This window comes from Rana temporaria, chromosome 5 (assembly GCF_905171775.1).
Source record: "Rana temporaria chromosome 5, aRanTem1.1, whole genome shotgun sequence".
In the NCBI taxonomy this organism is placed as follows: Eukaryota; Metazoa; Chordata; class Amphibia; order Anura; family Ranidae; genus Rana; species Rana temporaria.
Window position 1 is genome coordinate 297,761,977 of NC_053493.1, and position 18,042 is coordinate 297,780,018.

Here is an 18,042-nt window from a genome sequence, read left to right on the forward strand (position 1 = left end):
AGACCATTATTGTTACTATTATTATTATACCGGATTTATATAGTGCCAACAGTTTGCATATTGCTTTACAATATTAAGGGAGAAAATACAATTACAATACACAAAAAAGGGGAGTAATGCTGCGCTGTATAGGGTGAGTGGAAAAGTGAATATAACTAGTATTAAGAAATAGTGATCAGTCAATCAAATGTAAAACATGTAAGACATATGTTAAAACAAATGAAACATATGTAACAGTCAAACAAATATGAAGCCAACATAAATAAACCTTAAAAAGGTAAAGTGCTGAGTGCAATTGTGCAAAAAACATGCATAACGAAAAAAAAAAAGTCCTCAAATAGAATGTCGTATTCAAATATCTTCAATATTGCAACAATGTATAAACTTCAGTATTCATGTGCAAACAGCAACAACATAAAGTGCCAGTGCTGGTGTCAAGTTGCCAACATGGATATCAAAATAGGAAAGTGCTCCTTTTCCCCTTGTGATTAGCAAGGATGTCCCCTTACCTTACTGCTGTAAGGTAACAGCATATAAAGATCTTTCTAGGTACAAGCGGCATAGACTCTTGATACTGTTTAACCTAGGTCTCTAAACAGAGTCTCCCTGCGGGGCCCCGTCTGAAATATCAGCAGTGATCCTCACAAAGGGAGATACATACGCCAATGGTGTAGTAGTTTAAAATATTTATTGATAAAAAACACAAACCAGGGTACTCACAATAAAGTGCATAAAAATCTGCATAAAACGAGCAGCATGCTCACACACGTCACCTCTCCGGTGCCTCTGGTGTCTCGACGCGTATTCGTCACGGTCACGTGATTTCATCAGGAGGCACCGAAGGTGACGTGTGTGAGCATGCTGCTCGTTTTATGCTGATTTTTATGCACTTTATTGTGAAGTATCCTGATTTGTGTTTATTCAATACATATTTTAAACTACTACACCATTGGCATATGTATCTCCCTTTGTGAGGATCACTGCTGATATATCAGATGGGGCCCCCGCAGGGAGACTCCGTTTAGAGACCTAGGTTAAACAGTATCAAGAGACGCCTCACCAGGAAACGGCTGGAGTCTATGCTGCTTGTACCTAGAAAGATCTTTATATGCTGTTACCTTACAGCAGTAAGGTAAGGTTACATCCTCACTAATCACAAGGGGAAAAGGAGCACTTTCCTATTTCGATATCCATGTTGGAAACTTGACATCAGCACTGGCACTTTAGGTTGTTGCTGTTTGCACATGAATACTGAAGTTTATACATTGTTGCAATATTGAAGATTTTTGAATACAACATTCTATTTGAGGACTTTTTTTTTCGTTATGCATGTTTTTTGCACAATTGCACTCAGCACTTTACCTTTTTAAGGTTTATATATTTTGCCTTCATATTTGTTTGAGTGTTACATATGTTTCATTTGTTTTAACATATGTCTTACATGTTTTACATTTGATTGACCGATTACTATTTCTTACTACTAGTTATATTCACTTAGTCCTTTTCCACTCACCCTATACAGCGCAGCATTACCTCCCTTTTTTGACTATTTTTGGTTTGATACACTTTCAGTCCTGCAGCAGTATCGTATCCCCCTCCCCACACCTTGGTAGCGCGGGCATACTCCATATATACAATTACAATACAGTTCTATACTGAAGGAATAGGGGGGCCCTGCCTATGGAGCTTACAATCTAATAGGGACTAGTCCTCAAGTAGATTTAAAAGGTATTTTAGACTACAATGCTTACTGCTGAATTGTGGTATAAGGAATAAGTCTCCCATTCCAAAAGCATTCAAAGATTGGCCTTTTCCCTCGAGCTTCATTCTCCAGTGGTATACAGTCATCGTCAAATTCATCATCCTCATTTTCTATGGAAAAACATATCATCAAATGAAGTAGTTTATGTTAAATTAAGAAAAAGGCCTATTCAAACTGATGAGTTTTTGGAAGTGCCTTTGGTGTTTAAAAAGCGGGAGAAAAAAATGCATGGCAAACATATCCCTTTAAATCCCCTGGAAAACTTCACACCAATGCGCTGTGAATGCAGTGCATTTTTAAAGTTTCTTTCACATCAGATGCGCTGGGGTGCATTTGTGAGCAGTTTTCCAATGCATGGCAACAACAAAAAAAAAAAAATAGGATGTTTGTACTCACTGTATAATACTTTTCTCTGAAGTCCATGGACGGACACAGCTTTCTTATACTCTTGACTGTAGGGTTATGTTCCGTCTATTAGGAGAGGACTAGGCAACCATGTTAATGGTTAAAACATTTAAACTTTAGCAAAGCTGAAACAGCCCCACCCAGGGAGTGGTCCCTCTGGTCATATCCCCTCACACTGCACTAAGCAGCTCAGTTCGTCAAAAAGCAGTACAAACTAAAAAAAAAAAAGGAGGGGTGGGTGCTGTGTCCGTCCATGGACTTCAGAGAAAAGGATTTTACGGTGAGTACAAAATCCTATTTTCTCTTATGTCCATGGACGGACACAGCTTTCTTTATACTCTTGACTGTAGGGACTTCCCCAAGCAGTGTCAGAAACGAGGGGTGGGAACAGCAATCAAAAACCAAACTTCACCCCAACACACTAGAGCTCCTCAACGGAGGAGATGCAACCTTGAACTGCCGCCTGCAAAACTTTGCGGCCAAAGCAGGCATCCGAAGATGCACTAACATCAACCTTGTAAAACTTGGTGAAAGTGTGAACGGATGACCAGGTCGCCGCCTTACACACCTGTGAGACAGACGCTTGATGTCGGAATGCCCAGAAAGCACCAATTGCCCTGGTCGAATGCGCCGTGACAGGAAAAAAGGAGGTGCCCGCCCTTTCAGGGCATAAGCCTGAATCACGATCCGTCTGATCCACCGAGAAATGGTGGCCGACGAGACCGCCAGGCCTTTCTTTGGACCAGACACCGATACAAACAGTGAGTCTGAACTCCGAAACGGAGCAGTAGCAGACAGGTACACCCACAGAGCACATACCACGTCCAAGGAATGTAACGCAACCTCTTTGGGATGCGACGGCCAAGGACACAAGGATAGAAGTACAATATCTTCATGTAGATGAAAAGCCGAAACCACCTTCGGAAGAAAAGGCGGCTGCAATCGTAGCACCGCTTTATCCTTATAAAGGATCAAGTAGGGGGACTTGCAAGACAAGGCCGCCAACTCAGGAACCCTCCTGACAGATATAATAGCCACCAGAAAGACAACTTTCTGAGAGAGTATCAAAAGGGAAATGGAATCGCTCTGATGTTCTCAAAAGGAGGTTTCTGAAGCACTGAGAGCACCAGGTTCAAATCCCACGGAGGTAGTGGTGGTCGAACCGGAGAAGCGACATGTCGAACCCCTTGAACAAACGTACTCACCAGCGAGTGGGACGCCAAGGGTAGTTAAAAGAAAACAGCCAAAGCTGAAATCTGCCCCTTAATGGTGCCCAAGGCAAGCTTCTGATTTACTCCCCACTGTATAAACAGCAGGATCCTCTTCACACAGATATGTAGGCCTTCCACGTGCGATGGTAAATCTTCAGAGAAGATGACTTTGTGCCCTCAGCATAGTGGAAATAACCAAATCCGACAGGCTCCGGTCTCAGCACCTGGCTTTCAACAGCCATGCCGTTAAAGCCAGGGACTGTAAAGCAGGATTAAGAATGGGACCTTGTGAGAGAAGGTCCTTCAGCATTGGCAGTTGCCAAGGAGGATCCGCCACCAGGCATACCAAGGACACAGAGGCCAATCTAGGGCAATTAGGATCATTGGGATCCCCTCGGATTCTGCTCTGTGGAGCAGACGAGGAAGCAGTTTCAGTGGGGGAAATGCATATATCAGCCGATACTGTTCCCATGGGGCCACCAACGTGTCTGTCAAGTCCGCCCAAAGATCTTTTGACCTGGCCACAAACCTCAACACCTTTCGATTGAGTCGGGAAGCCAGGAGATCCACGTCTGGCTCGCCCTATTTTTGTCAAAGGAGGCGGAACACATCCGGGTGTAGTGACCATTCTACTTGGTCGGTCCAGCGTCTGGCCATTTAGGTAGTCCGCTTGCCCGTTTTCTACACGGCCGATAGAGCCAGCACGCTCCGTTCCGCCCACCTCAGGATGTGAGTGACCTCCAACGCTGCAGCCAAGCTTCTTGCGTTGTCCGACTGGATCCTGACTAGACGCCCCTGTAGGCTCTGCAACCATGTGGAGAGGCATTGCCTGATCGCTCGGAGTTCCAGAATATTGATCGGCAGGTGAGATTCTTCCTGTGTCCAGCGACCCTGTGTCGACTGAACACCCACCCCAGACTTCCCCCTAACCAGTCAGGGTGGCGTCCGTCGTGATCAGCGTCCAGTGGAGGGGAAGGAAGGACTTTCCAGCATGGAGAGCTGGAGATCTCAGCCACCAGACCAGGGAAGTCCTGACTAGTGGGCTCACCCGGATTTGACAATCCAGGGACAACGGAGACTTGTCCCATTTGGACAGAACCTCCATCTGCAATACTCGAGTATGGAATTGAGCAAACAATACTGCTTCGAAGGAGGCTACCATGAGACCCAGGACTCGCATGCAAAAGTGCAGCGACAACCACCTGCGGGACACCAAAAGCATCACTGAAGTCTGAAGAGTCTGCAATTTTTCCAAAGGGAGAAAAACTCTTGCCTAGAATTAGACCCAGATACTCCAAGTGCTGAGTCGGTACCAACACCGACTTCTGGAAGTTCAGCACCCAGCCAAATTCTTGAAGGGTCTGACTGGCAATCGCCACATCCTCCTCTGCTTCTGAGAGGTGATTCAAGCTCAGAATTAGATTGTCCAAGTAGCCCACGACAGTGATTCCTCGCTGTCTAAGCAAGGCCAAAATCGGGGTAAGCACCTTGGTAAAAAACCCTTGGAGCTGAAGGCCAAAAGGAAGAGCCACAAATTGATAGTGGTCTTCTCCGACCGCAAAGCACAGGAACCTCTGATGTCTGACATATATGGGGACATGCAAGTTTGTGTCCTTGATGTCCAAGGACACCAGAAAACCCCCCGGATGGAGTGCAGCGACCACAGAGCAAACTGATTCCATCCTGAACTTTCCGAACCCTTACAAAGGCATTGAGAGCCTTGAGGTCCAGAATTGGGCGTTCGACGACCCGGAAGGAGAGGAAGGTTTGAGGGAAAGTATGTGTTTTGGTGGATGAGAAAAACTCTATCTTGTACGCTGATGAAACCACTTTGCAGACCCACTGGTCGCAAATCAGGGAGGTCCCCTGAGCCGCAAACTTGTGCAGACGTCCCCTCACCAGAGAGATGGGTGGGGGCAAACCTTCATGCTGTCGCAGATTTGTTCGCAGGTTTGTTTGACTTGCGAACCCAGCAGGCCCTTTGTCGTTCTGAGGATGCTTACCTGTGGGACCTGACTGACTAAAATACCACTTTTGTGCAAAAAAAGAGGGTCCCGGCCTGCGTCGTGGCGCTTTTACTTTTCTGGACAGGGGGAGAAGAAAAATCGATGCCGAGCACACCGAGGTGGACGAGAAGGCCGGAAAAACGGAGTGGCCCCCGAGCGGAGGTCCCCCCCATGGCAGACCACCCACACAGAGAGTGGGCCCAGAACACACTGCAGCCCCCAGTCAGGATAGGAAAAAAAAACCCTCAGGTACATCCCAGGTCAGGTCAGGTCACAGCATGGTGAAGGAGGGAAGGGACGGGAGGAGAGGAAAGGGAGGACACGAGACCCCCATATTCGACGCCCCCCCCCCCAGGAAAGCACAGCTGTTTCATCTTGCCTAGACAGGAGGAAAAATACTTACCTGTCCCTGCGAGGACTGCTGGCGCACGTTCCTGACAGACCCACTTCCGAGCAGTACGGAGTAGCTGCCGGCCACGGCCCACTGTGACACAGACAGCTGGCAGCCTGGTCATATGTGAACCCCGACGCAAAAAACTCACGGCCACCCCTGGAGCAATAGGGTATGTCGTGGCCGACCCAGTGCGTAGCTAAGGCCTACTCGCGCTTGATGGCTGGACTGGGGGGACTATAAGGATCTAAATGATCCAGCCTGTCACCCAGCCAGCAGTTGATAGAAGATCTCAAGATCAAAAGAATTAAATATATTGAAATCTTTCAAAATAAAAAGTTCTTCAGGACCATGGGCCAATAGGGGAGTCAGGTCCTTCTCCTCTACTAGGCAGAAAAAACTGAGCTGCTCAGTGCAGTGTGAGGGGTTATGACCAGAGGGGCCGCCCCCTGGGCGGGGCTGTTTCAGCTTTGCTACAGTTTACATGTTTTAACCATTAACATGTCTGCCTAGTCCTCTCCTAACAGATGGAACATAACCCTACAGTCAAGAGTATTAGAAAGCTGTGTCCGTCCATGGACATAAGAGAAATAAAATCCCTTTCTTTGAGTTCACTGACGAACACAGCTTCTCTTCCATCATGACCATAGGTTATATCGCCACATACAGGCGTAGGACACAAGGCAGAAAAAGAACACAGCACTGCCTAGGATGTATAAACTCCCTCTCTGCCATAGACAAGCCAACTAGTCACCATACAGTCAGTACAAGACATAAAAGTAACAAGAAATCCCATTATCTTTCATGTTCATTGACGAACATAACTGGTCTTTAGTCTTGACCACAGGGACGTCAAAAGCAGTGCTTTAAAGAGGTGGGAAAATAAAAAAGAAGCCACATACAAAAACAGGCAATCCACCGAAAGGAACCCTCACAGGGAAAACCAGGCACGTCAAAAATCTACCAGCAAAAAACTTGTGGCCAAAGGAAGCATCCAAAAGATGCAAAAATATTTAACCGTTAAATAAGGAAAAGTATGCAGATGACCAGGGAGCAGTCTTGCAAACTTGGGACACAGACGCCTGACGTCGGAACAGCAAGAGGCACTAATCTCCGACAGAGTGCGCCGTAACAGAGAAGGGAGAATCCCTACCCTTAATGGCATAAGCCAGAACCACTGCCTGCCTGACCCACTGAGGAAAGGTAGCAGAGGAGACTGCCAAGCCTTTTCGCAGACCATCTGTTTCAAAAACCAAGAGTCCGACCTCCAGGAGGAAAACAATGCAGACAGATACACACAGATCCCCCACATCTAAGGATTGCAGTGAAACCTTGGTAGAGTGGGAAGGATGGAACATAAAAAAGGAAGAACAATGGCCCAGATTCACGTAGAATCGTGGCGGCGTAACGTATCGTAGATACGTTACACCGCCGCAAGTTTTCATCGCAAGTGCCTGATTCTCAAAGCACTTGCATGAAAACTTACGCTAGCGGCCTCCGGCGTAAGCCTGCGTAATTCAAAGGGGCGTGTGCCATTTAAATTAGGCGCGATGTCGCGCCGGACCTACTGCGCATGCTCCCTTTTGAATTTCCAGGCGTGCTTTGCGCGAAGTGACGTCATTTTTTCGAACGGCGACGTGCGTAGCGTACTTCCGTATTCACGGACGTCTTACGCAAGAAGGAAAAATTTAAAAATTTCGAAAAAAATTAAAAAATTTCGAACATTTTTAAATAACATTCAGGTACATCTTTCATGCAACTTCTGAGGGTTAAAATCCAATTCTATGGCCCTCACGTTGCATTAAAGTAAGACCAAAGTAGTGCACGCACTACTTTAAAGTTGCTGCAATGTTAAATCACACATATATGAATGGGTCTCATAGGAAAACATGGGGAACGACTTGTCACACAACTTTGATGTGCACAGTTGCATGACAAGTCACACAAGTGTGAATGGAGCCTTAAGGTTGTGCTTTTCCTTTTTGCCCCCATTCACATCTAGGCGTTTTAACGCCTGTAGTGCTACGCCGCTGCCGCCAGAGGGATGAAAACACATGTCCCTCTATGGAGATGGTTCACATCTCCACGATGGACGCCTGACGCCTGAAAAAAGGTCCCGAACCTTTTTTTCAGTCGGCTTTCGGCGTTCGGCCAGGAGATGGGAAGCATCTCCATAGAGGGGGCCAATCTGGGGCACATCTAGGCGGACAATACCGGCGTTTTGTCGCGGTACAATACGCCGCTATTTGTACCGCGATTTGCGCCTACAAAACGTCACGAATTTGTCTGCCTAGGTGTGAATGGAGCCTTTGGGTGGTTATGTTTAGTGACTTAAAGTCCTCGTTTTCCTTTCTTTTTTGGATCTAGTTTTGTTAATATTGTTTTGTATGTTTACTGGTGGTACCGGGAACGGTTATTTGTGATGTTGTTGGGTACTTGATACACTGTTTTATACTTTTTATTGTAAAACTAATAAATACAATAAAAAAATAAAAAAAGGAGAGCGAGAGAGAGAAAAGCCCAATAAATATTAAAACCTTGCAAGACAATGATTAGAAAGGAACCACAATAAAAAAAATAAAAAAAACAGTGAAACAGGAATAAAGGCCAAAAATGATTAAAACACACTAACTTACTTGTGGGAAAGTATGGGTCATCTGGATATGTTTCTTTGTCGTATAAGAAAGGATGATACCTTATGATTCCTTCTATTACACCATCACTTTCAACCACAGCCTTGAACTCAAAGATCTCAGAAGCACTGTTAATATACAGTGTCTGCATGTCATCACAGATCTCTCTTAAGTTAATAGTCTTTGTTGTTTTTCCTTTTTCAAACATGTTGATCTGTAAAAGAATAGAAAACACAAAATAGAATAATCTTTGTTGAAGTCTACTGGGGCCTGTCTGTCTTGCACCAGTCTCTCCACGTGCTGATCTGACTGATACAGGTTTGGGGGCATTCGAGCGGTACTATTGTCATTGCTTTGGGCAAAAGAAGTTAAAACCTCAAAAAAGCCACCTACAAGAACCTCCTCCCAAAAATAGTGTACACAGAGGCCCAAACATCTATCTGGTAAAACGTAGTATCAGTGTGATTAGTAAAGGTATGAACAGAAGACCAGATCGCTGCCTTCCAAACTTCAGTTACAGAAGCTTAATGTTGAATATCATAGGAAGCGCCAATATTCCTGGTAGAATGAGCTGTCACATGGAATGACAGATCCAGAGGCTGTAAGCCTGAACCAAACTGAGATCTCTGTAACACAGATAGTACTAAATGCAAGTCCCATGGACATAAAAGAGTCTGGACTGGAGGCATAATCCACATGACACTTTGTACAAAGACTAAACCTTTTTCTGACACTTGTTGCTTACAAGTAAGGCCCCATGCACACGAGACGCTGGTAAACGCGTGTTCAGAGGCATTTGGACAGCTTTTTCAACTGCCCCTGAACACATTCAATGTTATCCTATGTGTCCATGCACACAGTCACGTTTTTCATAGTTTTTGGCAGTTGCGTTTATGCTTGTTTTTTTCAGAAGCAAAAAAAATGGGTTCAGGCGCAAAAGTTTTCACGTTTCAGACGCAAAACCGCTAAACGCGGCCAAACGCCGGTACCGCGTTTCGTTTATAGGCGTTTTTAAAGGTGACCTATTTTTTTACATTAGAAATCTCAAAAATGATGGCAAATGATGAAACATAAAAAAAAGCAAAAAAAACGAATTGCTTGCATTGTGGACAATCCACAACTTGTGGCAGGTGACATGGCCAGGTGATGTGGCAAGTGGACAATCCACAACTTGTGGTAGGTGATGTGGCCGGTGACGTGGCCAGGTCACGTGGCCAGTGGACAATCCACAACTTGTGGCAGATGACATGGCCAGGTAACGTGGCAGGTGACGTGGCCAGGTCATGTGGCAAGTGGACAATCCACAACTTGTGCCAGGTGATGTGGCCAGGTGACGTGGCCTGGTGACGTGGCAAGTGGACAATCCACAACTTGTGGCAGGTGACGTGGCAAGTAAAGTGGCCAGGTGATGTGGCAAGTGAACAATCCACAACTTGTGGCAGGTGACGTGGCAAGTGGACAATCCACAACTTGTGGCAGGTGACGTGGCAAGTAACGTGGCCAGGTGATGTGGCAAGTGAACAATCCACAACTTGTGGCAGATGACATGGCCAGGTGACGTGGCAAGTGGACAATCCACAACTTGTGGCCAAGTGACATGGCCAGGTGATGTGGCTAGGTGACAATCCACAACTTGTGGCAGGTGACGTGGCAAGTAACGTGGCCAGGTGATGTGGCAAGTGAACAATCCACAACCTGTGGCAGGTGACGTGGCCAGTGGACAATCCACAACTTGTGGCCAGGTGACGTGCCAGGTGATGTGAACAGGTGACATGGCCAGGTAACATAGCCAGGTGACATGGCAAGTGGACAATCTGCAACTTGTGGCAGGTGACGTGGCCAGATGACATTGCCAGGTGATGTGGCCAGTGGACAATCCACAACTTGTGGCCAGGTGACGTGGCCAGATGACATTGCCAGGTGATGTGGCCAGTGGACAATCCACAACTTGTGGCCAAGTGACGTGGTTAGGTGACGTGGCTAGGTGATGTGGCCAGGTGAAAAACCACAACTTGTGGCAGGTGATGTGGCCAGGTGACAGGGCCTGGTGACGTGGCCAGGTGACAATCCACAACTTGTGGCAGGTGACGTGGCCAGGTGACGTGGCAGGTGATGTGGCCAGGTGACATGGCCTGGTGACGTGGCAAGTGGACAATCCACAACTTGTGGCAGGTGACGAGGCAAGTGACGTTCCAGGTGATGTGGCAAGTGAACAATCCACAACTTGTGGCAGGTGACGTGCCAGGTGATGTGAACAGGTGATGTGGCAGGTGACGTGGCAAGTGGACAATCCGCAACTTGTGGCAGGTGACGTGGCAAGTGGACAATCCACAACTTGTGGCAGGTGACGTGGCCAGGTGATTTGGCAAGTGGATAATCCACAACTTGTGGCAGGTGACGTGGCCAGGTGACATGGCCAGGTGACATGGCAAGTGGACAATCCACAACTTGTGGCAGGTGACGTGGCCAGTTGACGTGGCAGGTGACTTGGCCAGTGGACAATCCACAACTTGTGGCAGGTGACGTGGCCAGGTGACGTGGCCAGTGAACAATCCACAACTTGTGGCAGGTGATGTGGCCAGGTGACATGGCAGGTGACGTGGCCAGTGGACAATCCACAACTTGTGGCAGGTGACGTGGCCAGGTGATTTGGCAAGTGGATAATCCACTTGTGGCAGGTGACGTGGCAAGTGGACAATCCACAACTTGTGGCAGGTGTCAGGTGACGTGGCAAGTGGACAATCCACAACTTGTGGCAGGTGACATGGCCAGTTGACGTGGCAGGTGACGTGGCCAGTGGACAATCCACAACTTGTGGCAGGTGACGTGGCCAGTTGACGTGGCAGGTGACGTGGCCAGTGGACAATCCACAACTTGTGGCAGGTGACGTGGCCAGGTGACATGGCAAGTGGAAAATCCACAACTTGTGGCAGGTGACGTGGCCAAAAGACGTGGCAGGTGGCGTGGCCAGATGACGTGGCAGATGACGTGGCAAGTGGACAATTCACAACTTGTGGCAGGTGACGTGGCAAGTGGACAATCCGCAGCTTGTGGCAGGTGATGTGGCAAGTAACACACTAAATACAAGTACACTACTGCTCTCTCAGCTGCTACTCACTCTGGTCTCGCAAAATGGCTGAAATGGTTAAATAATACTGTTTTTTGAGCTTAGGGGGGTCTTATGATGTTTCTTAACTAAACGCTTATAAAACGCAAACGCGGTAAAACGGCACGAAATTCACGGTAAAACGCCATGAAATTCGCGGCAAAACGGGCGTTTTAAACGCTGTTTTTTGCGTTTGAAAACGTGTGTTTAGATGAGTTTGCATCTGCGTCTCGTGTGCATGGGGCCTTAAAGGGGTTGTAAAATCTCCACGTTTTTCACCTTAAAGCAGAGTTTCTGGAGTGTCTGCAATTTTTCCAATGGAAGGAAGACTCTTGCCTCCGAGGAGTCCAGAATCAATCCTAGGTACTCCAGATGCTGAGTCGGTAGCAGGACCGACTTCTGAATGTTCAACACCCAACCAAATTCCCGGAGGGTCTGACTGGCTATAGACACATCCTCCTCTAATTCTGAGCCAGAAGCAGCTCAGTGTAAAAAGACACTGCGATTGGCAAATAAAGCCATGAGCCACCAGTGAACTTTTACCAATAGTATCCTTCCTGTTAACTCTATAAAAAGGTCACACACCCCGTGTCTGGGTGTGACTTATGCTTTTTCTCATAGCATGCAAGGCTCATCCATTTGTACCGGTACATTTGAAATCAATATCCTTACTTCTAGAACACCCAAAGTTTGACTGATCACAGGGGAAATTTCTCCTATCAAACAATAAGACCACTAGGGCCGAAACAACTAATCAATTAATCGACAACTAATCGGTTATGAAATTAATCGATTAATCGGCCAGTAACATAATGGGGTTAAAAAACTAAGATTAACCCTTTATAGTACAAAAAAGCAAATCGCTACTGTAAATATTACTTTCACTGTCCCACGGTAAAAAAATTAACCCCTTACAGTAGCGATTATTTGCTCTTTTTGTACTTATTTTTTGTTTTTTTAACCCCATTATGTTTTTTGGTGCTTTTTGAGGAAACACACTACAGTTCATTTACATGTTTTCCTATGGGACACGTTCACATTCATGATTTTTTTTCAGCTGCTGCGTATTTGGAAAGGGCAAGGACTTTTTAACGCAAAACGGTGCTATTTTTTTTTTTTTTTGTTCAATATACTTCAATTGAGAAGCTGCAGAAAAGCATGTAATGTGTTTTTGCGGCAATTTGTGTTTTGTAATCTGCCCAACAACAAATTGGGCCAAACAAAATTTTTCAATGCGATTTTTTTTTTTTAAGGCTATTATCCGATTAATCTAAACAATAATCTGCCAACTAATCGATTATGAAAATAATCGTTAGTTGCAGCCCTAAAGACCACCAATTCATAAGGGATTCCACAAGGTTCTGTATGCACGGGGTCTGGTGCCAAACAGTATTTAGTAGTATTAGCCTTTTCAAGGGCAGTTCAGCAATGGCAGTCTCCAATCATTTTACATGATGATGACAGTGTCCAATTACAAATTAAAAATAAAATATATTTGGTTTAGTTTCTTATACTTCCAGATAAGCAGCATATCTACCCCTTAGTGAACGAAGAATAAAACATTATAAATGATAAAATATGTTATAAACATGTCACATTTACCTGTATGTCAATGTGGCTGTTAAATTTATTGCTGGAATTATTCAGCACATTTCCTTTAGGCCCATGGATGTAATAATGGTAGATGTGCCTGAAGTAAGAAGCTCTTGTTACATAAAATATTTTCACAACAGAATGTATGCTAAACATTTTTATTATTATCATGGCTCAGTTCACACTACTGCAATGCAACTTTGATGTGGTATGACTTTGATGCAACTTTGCAAATTGTATGGGGCTATGCAGCAGAATAAATTGCACCAAAGTAGTGCAGGAACCTTTTCCAAAATGTCATCGTTCTGAGTCACATTGATTAGAACACGCACCATTGTAAACAATCAAATTTTCCATGTCATGTCATTCTGTGTGACTCAAATCGCATCAGAAGTTGCACTAGTGTGAACCAAGACTTTATGAAGAAAATGTAAACATAGAGGAACTGACTTTACGAAATATGAATAAGCATTAAGATACACTCACGCCAACTGCCTAATCCATAGATGACGAATTTCCTTCAGGTACTGTATATGGACAGGCTGGATACCAGTAATGAGAACTGTTGTGAAGCTATCTTTAGCATTTTCATCCATGATGAGATCGCGCAGGTAACGTTCATCTTCCTGTACATGAACATAATCGCCTGGCTACAAAAACAAGCGATAGCAAACAATAATGTTCATTAAAAAAGGAATTTATTTACCACTTAAAACATTCCTACAGGCGATAGTGGTGACGAATCCTTTGCCCTCTTATTTTTTTGGACACAACTTCCAAGGTGCAGGTCTTCTTTAAAGTGGATGTAACCCCACTCTCATCCTTTCTATACTACTGCCATAGTGCTGATCTTTAAGGATATACCGTATTTATCGGCGTATAACACAAACTTTTTCCCCTTAAAATCAGGGGAAAACGTGGCTGTGTGTTATACGCCGATATCACTTTCTTTTTTACCAACAGGGTGGGTGGGGATTGGGCAGTGGTGTCATGCCGGCCGTCCCGCCTCTCCTAGCCCTGGGACAGCTTGCTGGCATACTATAAAGATTAAAAAAAATCACTGTCATAGCCCGCACATACCTCATTCTCCCTGTTCTTTCTGGCCACTCTCCTCCTCCCCCTCCGAGTGTAGTTTAAAATTGGAGGAGGAGAGCAGTCACATGAAATAGAGGAGATCGATCATGTGACCAGCCGGGAAGAACAGTGAAACAGTATGTACGAGTGACTGGCAGTGATTGTTTTAAAACTTTAAAATACGCTGGAAGTGCTGGCCCAGGAGACTGGGGGGTCTCCTGGGAGTGCAAGGGGGCTGTGCAATGTAAAGAAGCTGTGTACTGTGCAGGGGGAAAATGCTGTGTAATGTAAAGAGGAGCTACATAATGTGCAGGGATCTGTTTGGTCTGTGTAATGTACAGTGGGGGGCTTTGGAATGTAAAAGGGGCTGTGGAAAGTTTTTTTCCTTAAACTTCACTCTTAAAATTAGCCGGCGCGTGTTATACGCTGATAAATACAGTACATGCTTCCTGCATGTATCCTTACCTGTCAAATGTCTCCCCTCTGTCTGTTATAAGAACTGAAAAACTGCAGATTCTGTGGGTGGGTCTGTTGTCTGGAGCTCGGTGGGTGGAGTCGTGAGGTCAGTAGTCTCCCCGCCCACCTCTACACTCCCCTTGTCAGCATGCATTTTGTCCTGTGTATTCATTACACTAAATTCTGCTATGATCACCAACATCCAGTCAAAATCCAGAAAAGTAACCACATGAATTCAGATAAGGAGTGGGGGGTGGCAATTAAAAAATATTGCCTGTCTCAGGCTAGTGCATGAGATATGTAAATAACCTGTCATTCACAGCAAGGGGGAAGAACGGACACAAGTTTTCTCCTGTTAGTCCGTTTATCTCACAGAAAAAAGAACAGAGAATTGCTCAAAGTTGGATTAACTCTTTGCGCCAAGACTGGGCACAGATGATAGGAAATCTTTTACTCTAAAAATTTGGGTTTACATCCACTAAGATTTACACATACTGTATAGTACATGAATAATACTAACATTGTAAGCTACTATTCAAAATGAAAAAGTTACCTTTCTGTTTCTAATAAAGCTACTGTAAATAGATTCCTTATTTTTTTCTTTTTTCTCAAAATCTTCTTTGGAAATCAAAAATTCGTGAACATCTTGTGAATCTGATCTCTTGGTTATAATCTTAACAAAAAAAAAAATCATTAATATTTGCATCATACCACATAGTCTACTAATGGGATTGTGGACTATCTAACCTACAACCAATTTTTGAATAATCTGTTTAACCACTTCCATACCGGGCCTATTTTGGCACTTCTCTCCTACATGCATAAATCATAATTTTTTTGTTAGAAAATTACTCAGAACCCCCAGACACTATATATGTTTTTTTAGCAGACACCCTAGGGAATAAAATGCCAGCCATTGCAACTTTTTATCTCGCACAGTATTTGCGCAATAATTTTTCAAACGCCTTTTTTGGGGGAAAAAAACAGTTTTGTGAATTGAAAAATAACAAAACAGTAAAGTTAGCCCAATTTTTTTGTATAATGTGAAAGATGAAGTTACGCCGAGTAAATAGATACCTAACATGTTGAGCTTTAAAATTGCGCACACTCATGGAATGGCGCCAAACGTCAGTACTTAAAAATCTCCATAGGCTTCGCTTATTTTTTTTTTTACAAGTTACAAATTTAGAGTTACAGAGTAGATCTAGTGCTAGAATTGTTGCTGGCGCTCTAACGCACGCGGCGATACCTCACATGTTTGGTTTGAACGGCGTTTACATATGTGGGCAGGACTTACGTGTGTGTTCGCTTCTAAGCGCGAGCTACCGGGGATAGGGGCGTTTAAAACATTTTATTTTATTTTTTTTACTCAATTTCTTTTATTTTTACACTTTTTTTTACATTTTTTTTTGATCACTTTTATTCCTATTACAAGGAATGTAAACATCCCTTGTAATAGGAATGGTTTGTGACAGGTACTCTTTATGGAGAGATGTGGGGTCAATAAGACCCCACATCTCTCCTCCAGGCTGGAAAGCATGAGATCGTGAAAAAAAAATTCACCGATCTAAAGCTTTCAGCCACGATTGCGGCTGTGTTTACATTCCAGGACCCGGGTGTGACGTCATAACATCATGCCCGGGGCCTCCGACCATCATAGAGATGACTGGTGACCATCTGGTCACCAGTCTACTCTATGGTTTCCATCGGACGCCGGCGGATGGTTTCTCCGGGTCTCCGATGGCAAAGGAGAGCCCGGAGAAGCACCAGAGGCCGGCGGGAGGGGGGGGGGCGTCCCCTCCCGCCGCCTATAAGAACGATCAAGCGGCGGAACCGCCGCTATGATCATTCTTATGGTGCAGGGATTCGCCGGCTGAAGAGATGGATATCTGAATGATGCCTGTGGCTGCAGGCATCTTTCAGATATCCCCACTGAAAGTCCAGGGCTGGAAGTGGTTAAAAATAGAAATACATAGGTTGAAAAATGTAGGTTGATTTCCAGGCAGTTTTTTTCCGTAAAATTCATGCCTCAAATGAAGTACACATGACATAAAAACTTTAGTGTATGCTACATACACCTTTATCAAGCTATGTAGCAATGATGTCCTCACTGGGCTACACATACCCTGTGCAGAAATAAGGGCTGCAGGTGATTTCCTCCTGGCTCTACCTGTCACTTGCCAGTTGGCAAGGTTGAACGATTTACATTTTTTTTTGGGGGGGGGGGTTCAGGCAGGCATCAATATGAGACTCATTTGTTTGAATAATATATGCTGCCGATTAAAGTTCAAGGGCATGAATGGGTGATGACAAACTAGGGGATCTAACAGATTATAAACAGAGTCCACCCACTACAGGTAGCCTTGCAAAAACTACAGAGGGAAGGGTTACAAGACCAGTTACCCTACCAGGCTATTAGAGAGAACCCCTAAACTGAGGCAAAGTTCAACCATTCTTTTAGGCTTGACTACTGTAAATATGACATGTTTCTTCCACTTACACTATATTTGTGTAGCCTGGTGTTCAGCTTTAATGATACATTGCATGACAAAACTGTTGATGGTTATAGTGAATATATTTTACGCAGTATATGGCAGAATAACCCATCAACTCTGTGGCTAAAGCTTTAATTTTACATTACCATATACACGGCATAAATAAGAGACATCAAACTTACGCGAGTAGACTGGCCAATAAAGAAAACAGCTTGTTTTCCTCCCACTCCAAAATAGGAAATATCACTGTTGAGACTGCGCTTAACTGGGGGGGGACGGATGTAACTTTCTTCATCGCTTAAGAAAAATATAATAAAATTACTAGAACTGAACATTTAAAGAACATTAGAATAGAATATACTAGAAATCAAATGAAAATGTCCTTTACCATATAAATTCACAAAATTACAGACTGGAAGTTTTATATAGGCCACAAATCTTGGGCCTCTATGGTCAAATTTGGAACGGTCACATTCCCCTACTGAACCTCATGTGAAATAATAAACTATATGAACAGCATAAACTATAGTGAGATCTCACTATCTCTCAGACAGTGGGGGGGGGGGCGGTGGGTTTAAATGCCCAAATCTGGGCAAATTGGAAATTATTCCTTGCAGTGGGGCTGAGCATGCACTGCAAGGGTGAATAGCCCTCCTGATCGGGCTGTGAACTGTCCCTCAGGATCCTCATTAGGTATGTACCGAAATTTCGGGCGCCGAAACATTTCGGCCGAAAATTGCCTTTTTGGGAATTCGCCGAAAGAGAATTCACGCTGATAATGGCGTCGAAAATGGGGCGGGGCCTGCTGGGCAGGGTGCCGCCCATCATGGGGGTGTCTTTCTGGAGCGCCCGTCCTTACTCTCGCCTCCTCCCCTCCCTCTCTGCCCATGCTGCAGGTGGCCCGTGGGGT

General features: G+C 44.8%; 1 protein-coding gene across 1 annotated transcript in view; it reads right to left on the reverse strand.

Annotated features, from left to right (window-relative positions):
• SMCHD1 (structural maintenance of chromosomes flexible hinge domain containing 1) overlaps positions 1 to 18,042 on the reverse strand; it is a 504,574-nt gene that overhangs the window by 403,650 nt on the left and 82,882 nt on the right. Inside the window, exons 6-11 of the mRNA XM_040354031.1 lie at positions 17,315 to 17,429; positions 15,191 to 15,310; positions 13,594 to 13,757; positions 13,117 to 13,204; positions 8,412 to 8,622; positions 1,752 to 1,872 (exon numbers count right to left, since the gene is read on the reverse strand). Coding sequence (XP_040209965.1) covers positions 1,752 to 1,872; positions 8,412 to 8,622; positions 13,117 to 13,204; positions 13,594 to 13,757; positions 15,191 to 15,310; positions 17,315 to 17,429 — 819 coding nt within the window. The remainder of the gene's footprint in view (positions 1 to 1,751; positions 1,873 to 8,411; positions 8,623 to 13,116; positions 13,205 to 13,593; positions 13,758 to 15,190; positions 15,311 to 17,314; positions 17,430 to 18,042) is intronic.